Genomic DNA, 16,816 nt, shown 5'->3' with positions numbered 1-16,816 from the left:
TAGTGGATTTTGGGCATACAAATGCGATGGACCAAAGGACCATGACTTTAACATATATGATTCTAACAAATTGAGAGTTTGGAAAATTGAAATCTTGAACATTTGACACTGGAAGGACACGGAGTAGAATTTGGAGAAAGTAAGGTATTTTATGAAGTCAGAATACTCTTAGATAAGTCGCTCAATGATGGTGAGGAAAACTATTTTATTGTACGTAGAAGTGATTTTGGTGGTGCTTGAAGTGTTGAATTCAGATTCAAGCAGTGCAGTGAGATTTATGCTATCGGTTTCAATGAGCCAGAAGAAATAATGGCGTCATGAATGGTACAAAGTTTTGATGACTTTATTGTTCTGAATGTTCAGCTAGAAAACATTTAGACTTTCTCCTACAGTCATTTTATCTGGTAAATGCGAGTTATCTGAATTGCCAGAGCTTTGGTTTTCTGGTTGAAAGCAAATCACTTTATTTATTATGTCTGCATGTGACAATGAGATCTAATTAAATTTTGTAAAGTAATACAGGACAGGTATATGTGGATGACCATGAATAACCTTAAATATAAATACTGAATTTTGCATTAATTAAATAACTGACATTCACGACCACATGTTTGGTAACATTCTGGCAAATATAACTGTTAGAAAGAGAACCATTTATTTATATTTTGTACATGTTTTCATTGGACCTCTGTGAAAGATCCATCATCCATCTTTCCAATGTTTTTAGGGAATTCTAATCTGTTGATGATTATAGCGATGTTTTTAATTTGTTAATAACCTAGCCAGTGATGACCCATTCTAACATTTCTTGCCCATCCCTAATTACCATGGAGAAGCTGGTGGAGTGCTGCTTCCTTGGCTTGCTTTTAAGAAGGCAGTATTAGGAATTTGACCCAGTGACCATGAACAAATTACATTATAGTACCAAGTCAGCATACGTGGAGGGGAATCTGGTGCTGTTCCCATGCATTTGTACTCATCATTCTATGATAGTAGTGGTCATTAGTTTGGAAGTGTTCAGGCTCGCATGATCTTACGGCATAACCTTATTAGAATGCTGCCTGGTATGAAAAAATACAAAGAAATCCCATCAAAAACTGAAATACTTGTTAGAACACCAAATTATTGGTAATTGAAATCTTGAAAGGCTGGCACTGGATAGATACCTAGCAGATTGTCAATTATTCAACAAATAATGAGTGACCATGGTCACATGATCAAATGCAAGGCGTTTTGAACGGAGAGCAAAAGTAATTACATACAGTGAAGGGTCTATCCAATCTAAACTTGAATATTGACAGATGAGTGAAGGAAAGGGGGAAAACAGAAACCGGGATTAGGACTATTTGCTTGCATATAGAATTACAGAACTGGTTGAACAAAATCGCTTGTTCCCATGTTTTAACTTTTCATGTATAGCTAAGGTTTCCACTGTTTTAATGCTACAACCCTTGCAAGTGGGTGCACCTGGATGTCATGGAACATCTCTTCTAACCTGTTGCAGATCAATTTCACACTAAGCATTTGCCCTTATTAATTTTGGAGCTACAACAAGAGTAGTTAGAGAAATTTCCTACAATAGTAAGACAATGTAAAGAATAAAGAAATGCAGAGAGAAGTTCATATTTTAGAGAATGTTATGATTTTACTTTGCATCCACAATTGGAACTGTAACATTTGACGAAAGTGTTGTAATACTTGTTACATGACCACCACAGTAGACCATCACTGAATCTCACAGTAGGCTTCCCGCTTTAATAGGAATAAGTTGTATTCCTAACAGATCTATCTGAGGGGCATATGACACCAATTGATTAGCTTATTCTGCTTGACATTATTGTTCAATTTCATTTTTTAAAAACACAGGTAAACTACCATTAATGACATTTAACTGGAACTTCAAAACGAACAAAGACCTTTAGCTTTTTGGGTCTGTATTTCCTCTGTTCAAAGTGAATGGTGTAAGTAAGAGATGACCTTTTAATACAAGGTCATTTTTAGTTGGACTGTTTATGCTTCAAATGCTCCATTAATTCGTGGAAGTTATTGTCACTATACAGAAGAATTCCACTTCATTTTTTTTTGTCTGCTCATCCATGACTTTTTTTTTAAATTCAAAGTAGTTTTGCAATTTAATGAATAAATGCAATTTTGCTCATTGTATTAATGAGTCACCTCAAAATGACAGAGCAAGGATAATGGTATACGACACAAAATTTGGAAACGATAAAAGAGAAGATAAAATAAATCAGTAAGTAACTAGTGGCTTTCCAATTATATTGCTAAAGGTTGATTTGGGTCAGATGCATAGTTGTGATGATTAGCTGCTGAAAGAGTGTATTCTGGCAAAACATCTGCTCAAATTCCATCTCTTGGGAGCTAGCTTCAGTATTACAAGATGATTATGTTCAAATGTTGGATTTATGGAGAGTAGAAATGCTGCAAGGGAAAGATGTGCTTCTTATGAGAAAGGAAACTTCAGTTTCAGAGATAACTAGTAAGCTTGTGGAGATGTGGAAGTGTAAACCCAAGTTATAGGATAGTATATAATGTCAGGAAGAGTATAAGAGTCAGCTGCTAATCATATTTGTAATTCTGTTGTATCTATTGAGACTTAAAAGCAGCAACATTTTAATTGCTCCATCGGAGGAGATAAAAATCCAATGATTCAACTATTGCATACCAAGAGAACTTGAAGAACTTAATCCAAGCAATCAAATGGAAGATGAAGCTGAAAGCATGGAGAGAAATATTAGTAAAAGTGGACAGAATAACTTAAGTGGAAGTGCAATGAGATAGATGTAATTTTGGTTCAAGATCATAATTGGAAATTATTTAAAACTACATGGCTGCCTAATTTGATTGCATAGTGCCAGTCACTACAGTGTGATGTGTGCTGTATCCACTCCAAAAAAGACATTGCATCTTGTCCAAACTTCTGGTGCACTCTGTTGGATTACATTTTGGACATGTTGTTTTTAAAAAAAAATATCGACTGAATGTATCTAGGGAGGAAGATTAAAACATCAGTCAATTTGATGGTAATTTGACTGGCACTAGTATATATATTTATATCCAAGCTCAAAGGTCCAACTGTTGCACCCTCCTAATCCCATAAAGTGGAAAAGGTTTCAACAGGGGAAGGGCACCCAGCCTCCAATTGATTTGATTTAAATTGATCATGAACTGATTGCTCATTGGTTATTGCTGCATTATACAAACTATTTGACTCTTCCTCATTGCTGTAGCTTTTGTCCCTGTTAGGCACAACCAGAAGAGTGCAAAAAGAAGTCACAGAAGGACAGGATATTTTTAAATCAAGAAGATGGGAATGGTGGAGAAGGAAATATTTAAACATTCAAGTCCGTAAAAAGCTGGAGGCAGGTGCAAAATAAACTACTTGAATTTTGACCTTTATCTGAAGAGAGTTGGCGGAGAAGTTGGCTTTGTATGCAGTTCTGGTGAGAGCCCATCTGGAGTACAATTGACAGCACTAAACTCAGGCAATGTAGGGCAGCTCTGAAAAGGATATATTGAGCTTAAAGTGGAGCAGTATGTAGTTATCAGAATGCTAACAGCTGAAAATGTTGAATAATGAGGATTGAATGTATAAACCAGGCTTGTATTCCCTTAATATAAAGAATTAATCAGATCTAATTGAACCATTCCAGATAATTACAGGTTTTGTTTTGGCGAATAGAAATAATTTATTTGTTCTTGTGTGATGGCCAGAACAAGCATCTCAGCCTTCAAATTCAGGCTAGAGTGATGTCAAAACAGATCTCTTCCCAAAAAAGTAGCAGAAATTTGGAAACTTATCTTCCCTAAAAAGCTGCTGATGGTAGATCAATTGAGATGTTCAGAATTTAATGTGGTCAAGAAGGCATATGACGGGCTTACTGCCTTCATTTGGGGTATAGAGTATAAAAAGTGGCAAGTATTGTTGCATCTTGATGCAAATTTAGTTAGGCCATATTTGGAATATTTTGCACATTTCTGGTTGCTACTCAACCAGAAGGATAATGGGAGCTTTGGAGATGGCACAGAAATGATTTACCAAGATGTTGCCTGGCTTGGAAGGTATTAGCTACGAGGAACGATTAAACAAACTTGATTTGTTTTCACTTGAAAGTTGAAGGATGCCCTGATAGATGTTTACAAAATTGAGAGGCGTGAATAGATTAGAAAATCAGTCTTTTTTCAATGTCAAAATTGCTAGGAGATATAGGTTGAGTAAAGGGGGCAATTTTAAAGATGATGTGAGGGGCAAGTTTTTTTTAAAGAGTGGAAGTGCCTGGAATGCAGTGTCAGAGAAGGCAGTGAAGGTCAATACAATAGCAACGTTTAAGAGGCATCTTGACAGTTACATGTACAGGCAAGGAATAGAGGGATGTGGACTGCATAGAGGCAAAAGGTTTAAGTTTAGAAAGGCATTGTGTCGGTGCAGACATGGTCGGCCAAAGGGCTTGTTCTTGTGTTGAACTTTGTTCTCTCTTTGTTCTTGGTTCAATTGTGATTAATGTCAGGTTTACAGGCTTTTGCAACTAAATCAGGTCGTTAAGTTTTCAAAATTCATTAGCAATTATCTAATTGAATGGTGTTGAACACTTGTGCTCCAGTGCAATTATGGCATTCTATCGTTGTCCATTCATTATATTATAAAATCAAAGGTCTAATTGTAGTTGGTCCAGGGGTTTTGTTCCACTTTACTTCAAAGCTGCTAACAAGTCACTTCTCTCCATTGTTCAAGAAGTAAAGAGAAACTACCAGAAGTTATGAGTCAAGCGTAATACAGAATACAAGAGTGGTGAAATTGAAGAGACTGGTTTGCTTTTAATTTGTTTAAAGCTCTCCTATGTTTATAAAATATTTTAAGATATAAGATGTCAAACACTTAGTAAATAATTGTGTTAATGAAATTTCGTCAGTAGCCACATGTGCTGTTGTGATGTTTACTCTTCAGTTGATCAGTATGCAACAGTGAAATGTTAAATGTCTAAATTTGTTTTGAGAATGGTTATGTGCATTTTGGAGCATTTATTTATTAATGGTATATCGGCCACTTTTTTGTTCTTTGGCTGCCATCTGCAATTACAAATTCCAACTTGGGTTGCCATCTGATTTTCTTTTCTTGCTAGTGAAGTGTTTTTGAAATTGCTTTGGGCACAAAATCTTAGCTTGCAAAATTTTGTTTTGTTTTCATCTTAATAGCAATTTCTGTGATTTTTATTTTATTTCTTAGTAATGCATTGGAATAAGATTGGAAGTTTGAAAGCTGTTTTCTTCGATGATCAATGCTGAAAATGTACCAACAAACTTCAAGGAACTAGCATTGATTACTCGAATAACAGTCCCATTAAGTAACCTTGTCTTTTCAACTCTGGAGAAAACTTTGAATATAAAAAATCGTAAGGCCAGACTCTTGACAAAATATATATTTATAACTCTAAGACTTTTAACACACAGCAACTTTATGTATCTTTTCCTAGGGTAAAAAGTTTTGATTCTATTCAAAAGAATTACTAGAAGTCCTATGTTCAAATAATTACTGTTGCAAAGAGGATACTAATTTGACAGCACATGTTTTGTGGATCTCAGCTAATTACAAATCATTGATTTGAGTGGTTTGGAAATAATAATCACTTCAGTGGTTAGTATGTGGAATTGTCTCTGCCAAAAGCAGTTCAATACATTGAATTTTTTTTAAAAGGTAAGGAAAAATTTGGAGTTATATAGTGCCCTCTCTGATTGATGGATATCATAAAGTATTTTATAGCTAATGAAATACACTGTCAATTTATCATTGTAATGTGGAAAACATGAGAATCAATTTGCACACTAAAAGCTACTTAAAAGCAAAGTAGTAATGACAAGACAATCTCTTTTGATAAGATAATTGAAGGCACAATATTGGTCATGAAGTTAGCGATAGCTCCCCTACTGCTGTTTGACTTGTTCATTATTATTGTTTCCTTAATGTTCCTTTTGTTCAATATTATCATTTTATTCTTCCTTTTGTCCACAAGATCTCATTCCTGCTTAGTTATTTTTAATGAAATATATTTCTCTAAAACACTCTTGATCTCTCTTTCAATTTGTGTTGTCCTACCTCCTTAGCAAGTATTTTCTTGTTTCCCCTTGCTTAGTTCCCCATCCTGCATAGTTTTCTCCATTCTATTCCTTTACTACTTGTATGAAACCACATCACTTTCAATTAACTAATTTATACTTTATTGTTACAGTTAGATGTGAGGTTTGCTTCCCTTATTACTCTGTATCACTTCCTGTTAGTGCTTCCTTCCATGCAATGGGTCAGAAAGAAATCTTTTTGTGAGCAGTTGTCATCCCTGACGATTGCAGTTATGTTTTTAAATTGTATCTTGTATGTTAAATATTCCTTTTAAATAGCTTGTATACAATATTATATTGGCAATCATAGCTGCAATTATGTATGTTATCCCAGTGATATCTGATTCTTTAATCCAGTTGTTTTCAGTTCTGTCTTTTTAGTACTCTTCATTGCAAACGAAGTTCAGTATGTAATTTTTCATTGTTCCTGTTTTATGTGTAATGTTCCTACGGTAACCACCTTTAAGTTTTGTGTGTTTATTACTGTTATCTCTTTTTATACTTGGCCTTTGCTCCAGACCATTGCTTTGCCATACATACCTTTTCCTTGTTCCAGTTTAAATTCCTTTCTATCGTACTATTTCTTTCCAACAGAACCTTTTCCCCAGCATCTTGCTGGTTTGGTGCACTTTGACCACAGCGTTGTCTGCACCCAAAGCAAGCAATTGAGGTTAATCTGACACAGTGGCATTGTGCTGGTGTCCATCTTGAAGCAGGGCATCAATGGCATGACCCATTTTCCATGGTGAGAAGATATTTTTGGTGAGCTTTGATCACAGTGGTTACCAATCTGATTAGCCTCAAGTTCTTCATGAAATAAATCACGCTCATGCCTCTCGCTGTGGCACCTGATGACTAAGTTGTCAGTAGACTCTTAGGGTTTCTGTCTAAACAACATGTTGGTGTCTGTCAACCCAGAAGTTGATTTGTATCTTACCTAGTCCTGAAGTACTCTCCAGGTCTTGCCTGGACCTTCGTTGACCTGAAAAGGACTGGATGCGTTCATATGGTGAAAGCCCCACTTGCTGATGGCAAGTAATATTTTGAAACTTTCTCTTAAGACCTGTGAAATAAAACTTCTCATGTTGCTTAAGTAGCTGTAGTTTGATGAAGATGTCACTCACTTCCCAATCCATAGTCAAATGCCTCCCTTTCATTTTTGTTTTGGTTGACGTTATATGGCTTTTGGGTTGCAAGCCTCGTTTGTTCCTTTCTTGGCTTGATTCACTGTTCTGACCTTTTTTATTCTTTCTTTTGCTTCTATTTTATTTTTCACTGTTGTGGCCTCCAAGTCGTAGCCTCTTTAAAAAGTTTTGTTCAGTGTGTGTGTCTGGACCTTTTAAGCTATGAAGGCCTGTAGTAGGAGGTTCCAGTCTGAAACGCTTGCCCCAAATCAGTAGAAATTATGTCACACCGGCTCTGGTACCTAATTGAAGGAGACAAAATAGTGGAACCAACTGACCACTGCTCACAGATGAGCTGCTGTAGTTTAACAGATCACTCTTTATTGTTTAAAGTTATTTTTTTGTCCAACAGGAGAACTACATAGTTATATATTGACTTCTGATGTTAGTTTTAAGTCTGTAAGAAACCTTTTTGCTGTTGATTTTAACTTTCATACTAAAATAAGCATTCTTCACTGCAGTATCTTAAATTCTATGTTGGAAAGCAGGCTGAAACTATGTGCTAGTCCAGTTTGTTTTCTGATCAATTATTACTTCCAGGATGTTGAGGCTTCGTGATCCAGTGGTGGTAATGCCATTGAATGTCAAGGAGTAATGGATAGATTATCCCTTGCTAGAGATAGTCATTACCTGGCATGTGTGGAAAAATAAGTTTACTTGCCTCCTGCCCATTCAAACCTGGATATTGGCCCAGTTGTTGCAGTTCAACATGGATTGCTTCAATGTCTGAGGAGTTGTGGTTGCTGCTGAAAATTGTGTAACCATTAGCAAACAACCCTTCTGATGATGATGAAAGGACATTGATGAAGCAATGGTTGGACCATGTTCACTTGCTGAGAAACTCTTGCAGCCTTGTCCTGGAGCTGAGATGTCTGCCCTCCAATAACCACAACTGACTGCCTTTTGTACTTTGTATGAAATCGACACAGGAGCAAGCTGTTCAGCAACTTGAACCTGCTCCGCCATTTAATCGGATCCTATTTCTGCCCTTTTACTTTTCCTGCCCTTCTCCATAACCCCTGATTCACCTACTGATCAAGGATCTATCTATCTCAGCCTTAAATACGCGCAAGGATGCTTCCCCACAGCTCACTGTAGCAAGGAGTTTCAAAGACCTTCAACCCTCTAAGCAAAGAAATTTCTCCTCATCTTAGTCTTAAATCAGCATATTTTTATTCTGGGACTATGCCCTATGGTCCTGTTCTCCCCCATGGAGGGAAACGTGCTCTGTGTTTACTCTGTTAAGTCGCTTAAGAATCCAGTATGTTGCAATAAGATCACTTGTCTAGGCTCCTGTATACGTGTTCAGTTCTGAATATGGGTCACTGAACCCAAAATGTTACCTCGGCTTACTCTCCACAAACATCCTGCCAGACCTGCTGAGTTTTTGCAGCAGTTTGTTTTTTGTTTCTGATTTCCAGCATCCAAGTTCTTTTGGTTTGTTTATTTATTACCATCACTATAATTGAGCATGATGGAGTTATAAGAAGTTGCATTGATTCTTTTTTAACTCTTGATGCAAAGTATTTTTTTTCATGAATTCCATGCCTTTTAAAAATAAAAAAAGTGCATTTGCAGAATGTTAAATTGTTGTTGCAGAGCAATTGACCAGAAAATTAGATTGTCAAAATTAATAATTTACGAGATGTATGATCTGAATCTTCACTCGAGTGCCAATTTACATCAAGCTTTTCTTTTCTAATCCTTCACCCTCCTGCTATTATCTAGCTTTCCCTTAAATGCTGTGCTGTTTGTCATAATAGAGAGATCTACATTCTCATCATTTGATGCAGATTTTCCTGAGTTAGCTAATGGATTTATTGTGCAATCACATTATTATGGCATCTCGGTTTGGAAACACCTGCTACAAAAAAGCAGAAACCTCTACTCTGCACCTGTCCTATTAAAACATAGCTATAATTTTGAATATTGTGATCAAGTCACATTCTTTCTTAATTTGTAAATTGAATGTAAGCGTCAATGGCTAGGCTTCTATGTTCTCTCTGTATAGAAAAGAGCTCCAGTCCTGCATGCTGTTTTGGTGTCAACTTTATAAATAAATTTTGCATTTTTTTTTCCTGAATCTTAACAATTACTTTTGTAGTATTGTGACTAGAAATGTCCACTATTCTCAGTCTGCCTGTTTTCAAGTTTTTTATCTCGCTCAACCACAGCAGAAAGCAGTGTGGTGAGTTACTGTATTAGCTAGCTTTTAACTATCTTAACTGGATCAGTTATAGTTCTGAAATTTCTATAACAAATTTAGAGTTGTACCCTATTCATGCTGTTGAGAGGCTCCTAGAACCCACTGTCTAGAATTGAGTACTCAACCTATCCTCTTCAGTTGTCTGTCGCCACCGAATTACTTGGAGAGGAGGTGAATAGTTCAAATTGGATTCATATTGGTGTTAAATGTTCAAGAATGAGGTTGAATTGGTATGTTGATGTCTTAAGTGGTGAAGGATTCCAGGAATCCCAGAATTCTTTGAAATCAATCTTGTGTAATGTTACAAGCCAATAATTAATGGAGTATTGCTTGCTGTTTCTACAAGAAGTGTATGCGCTTCAAATGAAATGCATCAAAACAAGTAGGGATTCTGCAGATGCTTGCTTCCTCATTATCATGGAGACCTAAACATAATGGGCTGTTGCATTATTTCAGTCAGCGGGGTGACCAAAAACACCTGGTTATAACAGGCTTAAAGTGACTACCTTATTTTCTTTATCACTTGGTTACTCTTAAAAATGCTTGAGTTAGAGAACATTTAAATTAACCCATTCAGACATATTATTATGACACACCTGGAGCAGGTGGGAGTCCTCATCCAGAAGTAGGAACAATAGTACTATGCATCAAGAGATTAATATTTGAACAATGCTCCAATACCTCTGGATGCCAATATAGTACTAAAGGTTTTTTCAAAGCTTAATTTAAAAGGTGCACCAGCTTCATCAAATCAGAATGTTGGAACTCAAAATGAGACCATTCAATCCATAATATCTGAAAAATATATATAAGCAATCTAACAAATTGTCAAAAAGTGAATTGGTTAAAAATCTTTCAACACCTAATTGTAACAATGTTGTGGTATAGAGACTTCACCCATGCCAACCAAATATCCCAACCCAGTCTCGTCCCACCCTCTAGCACCTGGCCCAGATCCCTCCAAACCCTTCCTATTTATATACCCATCCAAATGCCTTTTAAATGTTGCAATTTTACCAGCCTCCACCAGTTCATTCCATTCACGTACCACCCTCTGTGTGAAAAGTTGCCCCTTAGGTCTCTTTTATATCTTTCCCCTCTCCCCTCTCACCCTAAACCTATGCCCTCCAGCTCTGGACTCCCTGACCCCAGGGAAAAGACTTTTGTCTATTTATCCTATCCATGCCCCTCATAATTTTGTAAACCTCTATAAGGTCACCCCTCAGCTCCGACGCTCCAGGGAAAACAACCTCAGCCTGTTCAGCCTCTCCTCATAGCTCAACTCCTCCAACCCTGGCAACATCCTTGTAGATCTTTTCTGAACCCTTTCAAGTTTCACAACATCTTTCCAATAGGAAGAAGACCAGAATTGCATGCAATATTCCAACAGCAGTCGAACCAATGTCCTGTACAGCTGCAACGTGACCTCCCAACTCCTGTACTCAATACTCTGACCAATAAAGGAATGCATACCAAACGCTGCCTTCACTATCCTATATACCTGCGACTCCACTTTCAAGGAGTTGTGAACCTGCACTCCATGGTCTCTTTGTTCAGCAACACTCCTTAGGAACTTACCATTAAGTATATAGGTCCTGCTAAGATTTGCTTTCCCAAAATGCAGCACCTTGCATTTTTCTGAATTAAACTCCATCTGCCATTTCTCAGCCCATTGGCCCCTCTGATCAAGATCCTGTTGTAATCTGAGGTAACCCTCTTCACTGTCTACCACACCTCCAATTTTGGTGTCATCTGCAAACTTACTAACCATACCTCTTATGCTCACATCCAAATCATTTATATAAATGACAAAAGGTAGAGGACCTAGCACCGATCCTTGTGGCACTCCACTGGTCACAGGCCTCCAGTCTGGAAAAACAACCCTCTACCACCACCCTCTGTCTTCCAACTTTGAGCCAGTTCTGTATCCAAATGGCTAGTTCTCCCTGTATTCCATGAGATCTAACGTTGCTAATCAGTCTGCCAAGGGGAACCTTGTCGAACGCCTTACTGAAGTCCATATAGATCACATCTACCGTTCTGCCCTCATCGATCCTCTTTGTTACTTCTTCAAAAAGCTCAATCAAGTTTGTGAGACATGATTTCCCAAGCACAAAGCCATGTTGACTATTCCTATTCAGACCTTGCCTTCCCAAATACATGTAAATCCAGTCCCTCAGGATTCGCTCCAACAACTTGCCCATCACTGTCGGGCTCACTGACCTATAGTTCCCTGGTTTGTCCTTACCATTCTTAAATAGTGGCACCACGTTAGCCAATCTCCAGTCTTCTGGCTCCTCACTTGTGACTATTGATGATACAAATATCTCAGCAAGAGGCCCAGCAATCACTTCTCTAGCTTCCCAGAGAGTTCTAGAGTACACCTGATCAGGTTCTGGGGATTTATCCACCTTTATGCGTTTCAAGATATCCAGCACTTCCTTCTCTGTAATATTGAATATGCATTCATCATGAAGACCTTGACCCATTAAAGATCCATTGGTTTGATTTTTTTCACTATTTACATAATTTCCTTTTAAATTTATTGTTAGATTGAAGTATTAATATGAGATTAAATAATATATATCTTCAGATATGTGACTGCAACTTCAGTGTATACATTCTTGAAAGAGTTAATAAGCCTCATCAATAAGGAGATGAATCTCTCTCAAATGCAGGCAACTTCAGTTGCAGAGCTGATCAGTATCAATAAATTGGTAAAGACAGAGTTCAACATTTATCTGTCTGAAAACATCTATTAATAGAGCTGCCTACACAACATCACATGGACCGTCTCCCAGTTGTATTGCTGTTTGCACTGACAATCTGCATCAAATATGATTACAGCATTGCCTTCTCGTGGCAAATACCTCCCTGGGAAAAGCTTTTAACAAATCACGTTGATTAACTCGATCAATCAACCACTCCCAAGCAGACCAGTCATTTCCTTCTCTAAGTCCTGTTGAATTTCATTCTGATGCTGAAACAAGATTGTATCCTGAGCTGCTCAAATCTCCTGAGTTCTGTTGGAGCATTCATGCAATTTCTCCATACGTGCCATGTTGCACCATTATTGTGTGTTACAATGTTTAGCCAAACTGAGGTTTTGTTAACACCATGGGGTACCCACTTATACTGACTGTTATAACCATGTGGTGTTTACATTGTACATCTGAGAGAACACAGTCTTTCCTGGAGCTTGAATTGGATAGTAGGTAAGCATTTTACTTCATGATATTAACAAATCCTCAAATTAGGATTGAAATGATTAGGAAAACTTGAATTCATTAAAAAGCTGTACTTTTTCTGAAGAAGATTTGTAAATGGATGTTTTATTGTTTAAAAAGTGCATACAATTTCAATTTTAAAAATACATGTAATCATACATATTTTTGCAGCCAGGTTCAAGTTAGATATTGCTTAATTTTTGGTTAGAAATGGTAACTGAAACACAATTGAATGTAAAAAAAATTGTTAGCTTTGTAAAAAATTTGCTGTCTGTGCTTCCTGGAAATAGGTGGGGAAAGCTGTATTGGAACATTTTATGCAATGGATAATTTTCAACTTGTCAGTACGTACTTGAAGCAAATATGGCAATATCCACAACCCATATTATTATCAGTAAGAAGTCAAGTAGTAGAGCTAACAAAGAAGCACTGATCATGCATACTTTAAGATTTATCTGTGCACTATTTCTATATTGACATTTTGCATCAAAAAATAGTCTTTAGAAATACTCACATCATATTATAATGAGACTTTGTATTTATGTCTGTAAAGCTCCATAAGACGAGTAGTGGCTTCTAAGACCTTTTCAGTCTATGCTAATTATGCATAAATTGCATTTAAGGCACCTAGGGGATTTCTCAATTAAAGCATTTTCTGATTTGTGGTATATTTGATTTGCAGATTTTATGAAGGTGCTCTTGGGTTCATAATCAAACAAAGCCCTATAAATGCTTCCAATTCAGGAAAGCATGATTATGTTCAGATATGGTGAAATGCTTATCAGATTAAGGTTCTAAAATTATCTTCTGGGTTGGTGGAAGCTGGATGATTTTGCTCTTTCAGAGATCACACTCCAATGTTCACTGTTTAATGGTCTACTTTCATCAGTTTAGCAATGAGATTGCTATGCACCTGGTAATCTGTGGAGATAGCAGTTATATAGTGGTTGCATCTTACTCCTTAATAGTGGACAAAGTTGTTTGCTTCATTAGATGTGATTAGTTCTGCTTTTTGTGGTCCTCTGTGTTCCAGTGTAATTTGATTTTTTGTAAAGTCCCTGAATTTGACTTTCTGTACAGTTGTACAAGTGTTTGCTTCAGGCGTTTTTTTTTTAAAAAGCAGCATTGGTTTTGTTTTTATTGCTATAAATTTGAATTTTCCTTGTTGGACAGAATCTTCATTCATGATGCTAAATTCCACATATGCAGAGAAACACAATCCCGCCTTTTCTATGAATTGCTTCAGGAAAAGTGCTGTACTGAAGCCTTCAGTTCACTTCCAGGTTTTCCCTTGTGTTTCTACCACAAATTTTTCCTTCAGGTTTGAATTTCACTTTTGATCATTTATAACTGAATGGTCAAGCAGGATCATCCTCCTAATCACGTGTATGTTTATCTCATGCTAAAGAGAAATATGGGGGCTTGTGTTGTAACACAAACAGCAACGATATTTGTTAATGAGGATCAATGATAATGTACACTTTATGTAAATATCAGAATGTAGATTATTGCAACACGTTTCTGTCATTCAGAGATTTATAATATAATAATCTGTCATACAATATATCAGTGCTCTACTGCTTGAGGACTACAGGAAAAATGGAGCTCAAGTTAACACTTGAGAGAAATACTGGACTGTTTGTGTATGTGAGGAATCAAATGAGCTCAATATTCAGATGCAAAGGCAATCCAAATTCAATGATAGTGTTGACATCGGGATGTCAATTTTATCTTGTCAGAAATGCTTTTGAAATTCCTTGCATATTTGAACTGTTTAAGCATTTGTCTGCATTCACTTTGAGTAAAATGCTATTACTGCAGAGGCTTTCCTTTTTTTAGCTATTATTGTGTGTGTGTGTGTGTGTGTTCGGAAGGTAAAATGAATCAAGCAGATAATGAAACTCATGATAAGAGAAACAGCAGTGAAATTGCAGGATGTGCTTGAGTTCCCATGAAGCATAAACACTTTTTTTAAAAAAAGACTGGATTTTATCTGCAGGCTATGTCATCCTATGTCGCACTCCATTCTGATTGGTAGTTCTGAACAGCTGAAGACTCAGGCTTTCAAAGAAAGAAGCAGCAAGAAATGACATTAGAACAAATACTGTATTGTATTCACTTGTCTCAGCTGTGGGAAAGATCAATCTTTTCACAATTGCTTAAGTGGATGCGTTCTTGCACTCATTTTTAACAGAATCTGTGGCAGGTTGGCATTTTAAATTTCAGAATGCATTCCAAAGGCTTTCCGTTTTGTAACAATCTCAGACACAGATTTGACTGGCTTTATGGATTATCAAGTATAGTATCATTTACACCTAGTTAAATCAAGAGCTAATCTGCAGCATGTTTAGGCAAGCCCACAGGTTCAGCAGGTGAGATTGCGTTTTTTATTTTTAGCAATTGGAGTATTTGTTCCTATTGCTCTGGAATTTGCTCCATTATTCCTGTTTTGATTGTAGTGCATGAAACTAGGAACTAAGAACTTCATACTTTACTTCCTGTCTTAAGTCAACATTTTGGATTTTTCATTTTTTGCCAATTATCTTTACAACAAAGCATGCAAATGATTTTAAACAAGTCCTATTTTTAGGAGTCAGTGACATTTTACAGTCAAACCATGCTTCGTTCCTTGGGAACTGATTGTCAAAAGTATTTACCATTTCTGGATGTTCAAATGACCTTGTTTGTTTATGGACTGTGTAAGTCTAGGAAATCCAAAAAGCTGTTCAAATAGAGAATGACAACTAAAGCGTGTCCCCTCCATTGCACAATGTATACACTGATTGATCAGGTCTAATCTCACTCACAAGAAATGGTACAGAATTTGGATGACTAATACCATTATGGTGGGGGGTAGGGGTGGAAAAAAGGACTAATGCAATTTTGTTGCCACTAAGTGAAGTAACTCAGGTTGTTTTGTGTTTAGAGCTTTTGCCATTACCCAGTAGGATATTTTTCTAAATTGTTGGTTTATCTATTGAAAATATTCTGTAACGTACGAATGGATTAATGCATTATCTGGAGATTAAATTGAGTAATGTAAACTGGAAGGAATCTGTGTCCTATGCTAACTTAATCTCTGCAATGAAAGGATTTGGTCTGCTTCAACAGACTAACTTTTCTTCTGGCCTGTTTCCCATGTCCCTATTTCAATTCACTCTCAATGCCAACTTCCATGGCCATACATGGATATGACCTAAGAATACGATTGACTTTACTGAGATAATTACTGATTTCCAATGTATGGGTAAAGTATGAGGGGATTGTTAAACATTGATACCTGCAAACAAGTGAAGGATGAAATTGGGAAAAGGAAATAAATGTAAAAATAAATATATTAACTTCGGAACAGAATGCATTAACAGTGATCATTTGATTTCTTGAGTACTCATTCTGACATTGCTTGGGGACATTAATTCCAAGTCCTGCCAATTATGGAACTCAATAGAACAATTCTTAGTATCGCAGATTCAATGTAACTGTGCCATTTTTTAAAGTCTGAAGTGTTGGGGAGAAATTATTTTGACTGGACATGTCAAATAAATATCTGCGATCGATGGTACCTAGTGCACTAGGTAGAAAAGATTAGAAGGATTTGTGTAGCTCATGTTTCTTTACATCCAGAATATTTGCTGAAGTGCTAAAATGAAGCCCTGTTTACCAACTCTTGAAAATTGCATTTTGTTTGAAGGATCTGCATTTATTTCAATGAATAAACTTCCAGTGTAATACTAAAGTTGCATGGAGAAGATTTTTAAAAAAATAAAAGTATGCTGTGAGGAAGATTCAAGCGATGGAAGCATATAAATCTACACTGGAAAGGCCAGATCCACGGAAGGGTGGAATGATTTGGAGTAAACTGAAAGGGCAAGAACTTTAACAGTAATGATACAATGTTGGATAAGGTTTAACTGGAAAAAATGATAAGTTGAAATCGGAGATGCTTTACCTAAATGTATGAACATTATTTCCTTCATACACAGGACATGAATATTGTTTCCTCGGCCAGCATTTCTTATCTATCACTAATTACCTGGGGAAGGAGGTGATGAAGTGTCTTGAACCGCTGC

General features: G+C 36.7%; 1 protein-coding gene across 9 annotated transcripts in view; it reads left to right on the top strand.

Moving 5' to 3' along the window:
• The window catches only part of iqsec1b (IQ motif and Sec7 domain ArfGEF 1b), a 484,326-nt gene that overhangs the window by 374,791 nt on the left and 92,719 nt on the right, over positions 1–16,816 (top strand). The window contains exon 1 of one of the 9 annotated variants that reach the window (XM_072582215.1): positions 12,549–12,734. The exons of the other annotated variants lie outside the window; for them this stretch is intronic. Coding sequence (XP_072438316.1) covers positions 12,637–12,734 — 98 coding nt within the window. The 5' untranslated portion in view covers positions 12,549–12,636. Of the gene's footprint in view, positions 1–12,548; positions 12,735–16,816 lie in introns of those variants that run through there. 9 annotated transcript variants of the gene reach the window in all.

The sequence above is a fragment of the Chiloscyllium punctatum genome, chromosome 12 (genome assembly GCF_047496795.1).
Source record: "Chiloscyllium punctatum isolate Juve2018m chromosome 12, sChiPun1.3, whole genome shotgun sequence".
In the NCBI taxonomy this organism is placed as follows: domain Eukaryota; kingdom Metazoa; phylum Chordata; class Chondrichthyes; order Orectolobiformes; family Hemiscylliidae; genus Chiloscyllium; species Chiloscyllium punctatum.
The sequence above is the reverse complement of the archived record's forward strand: the minus strand, read 5'-3'. Positions and strand labels throughout refer to the sequence as shown.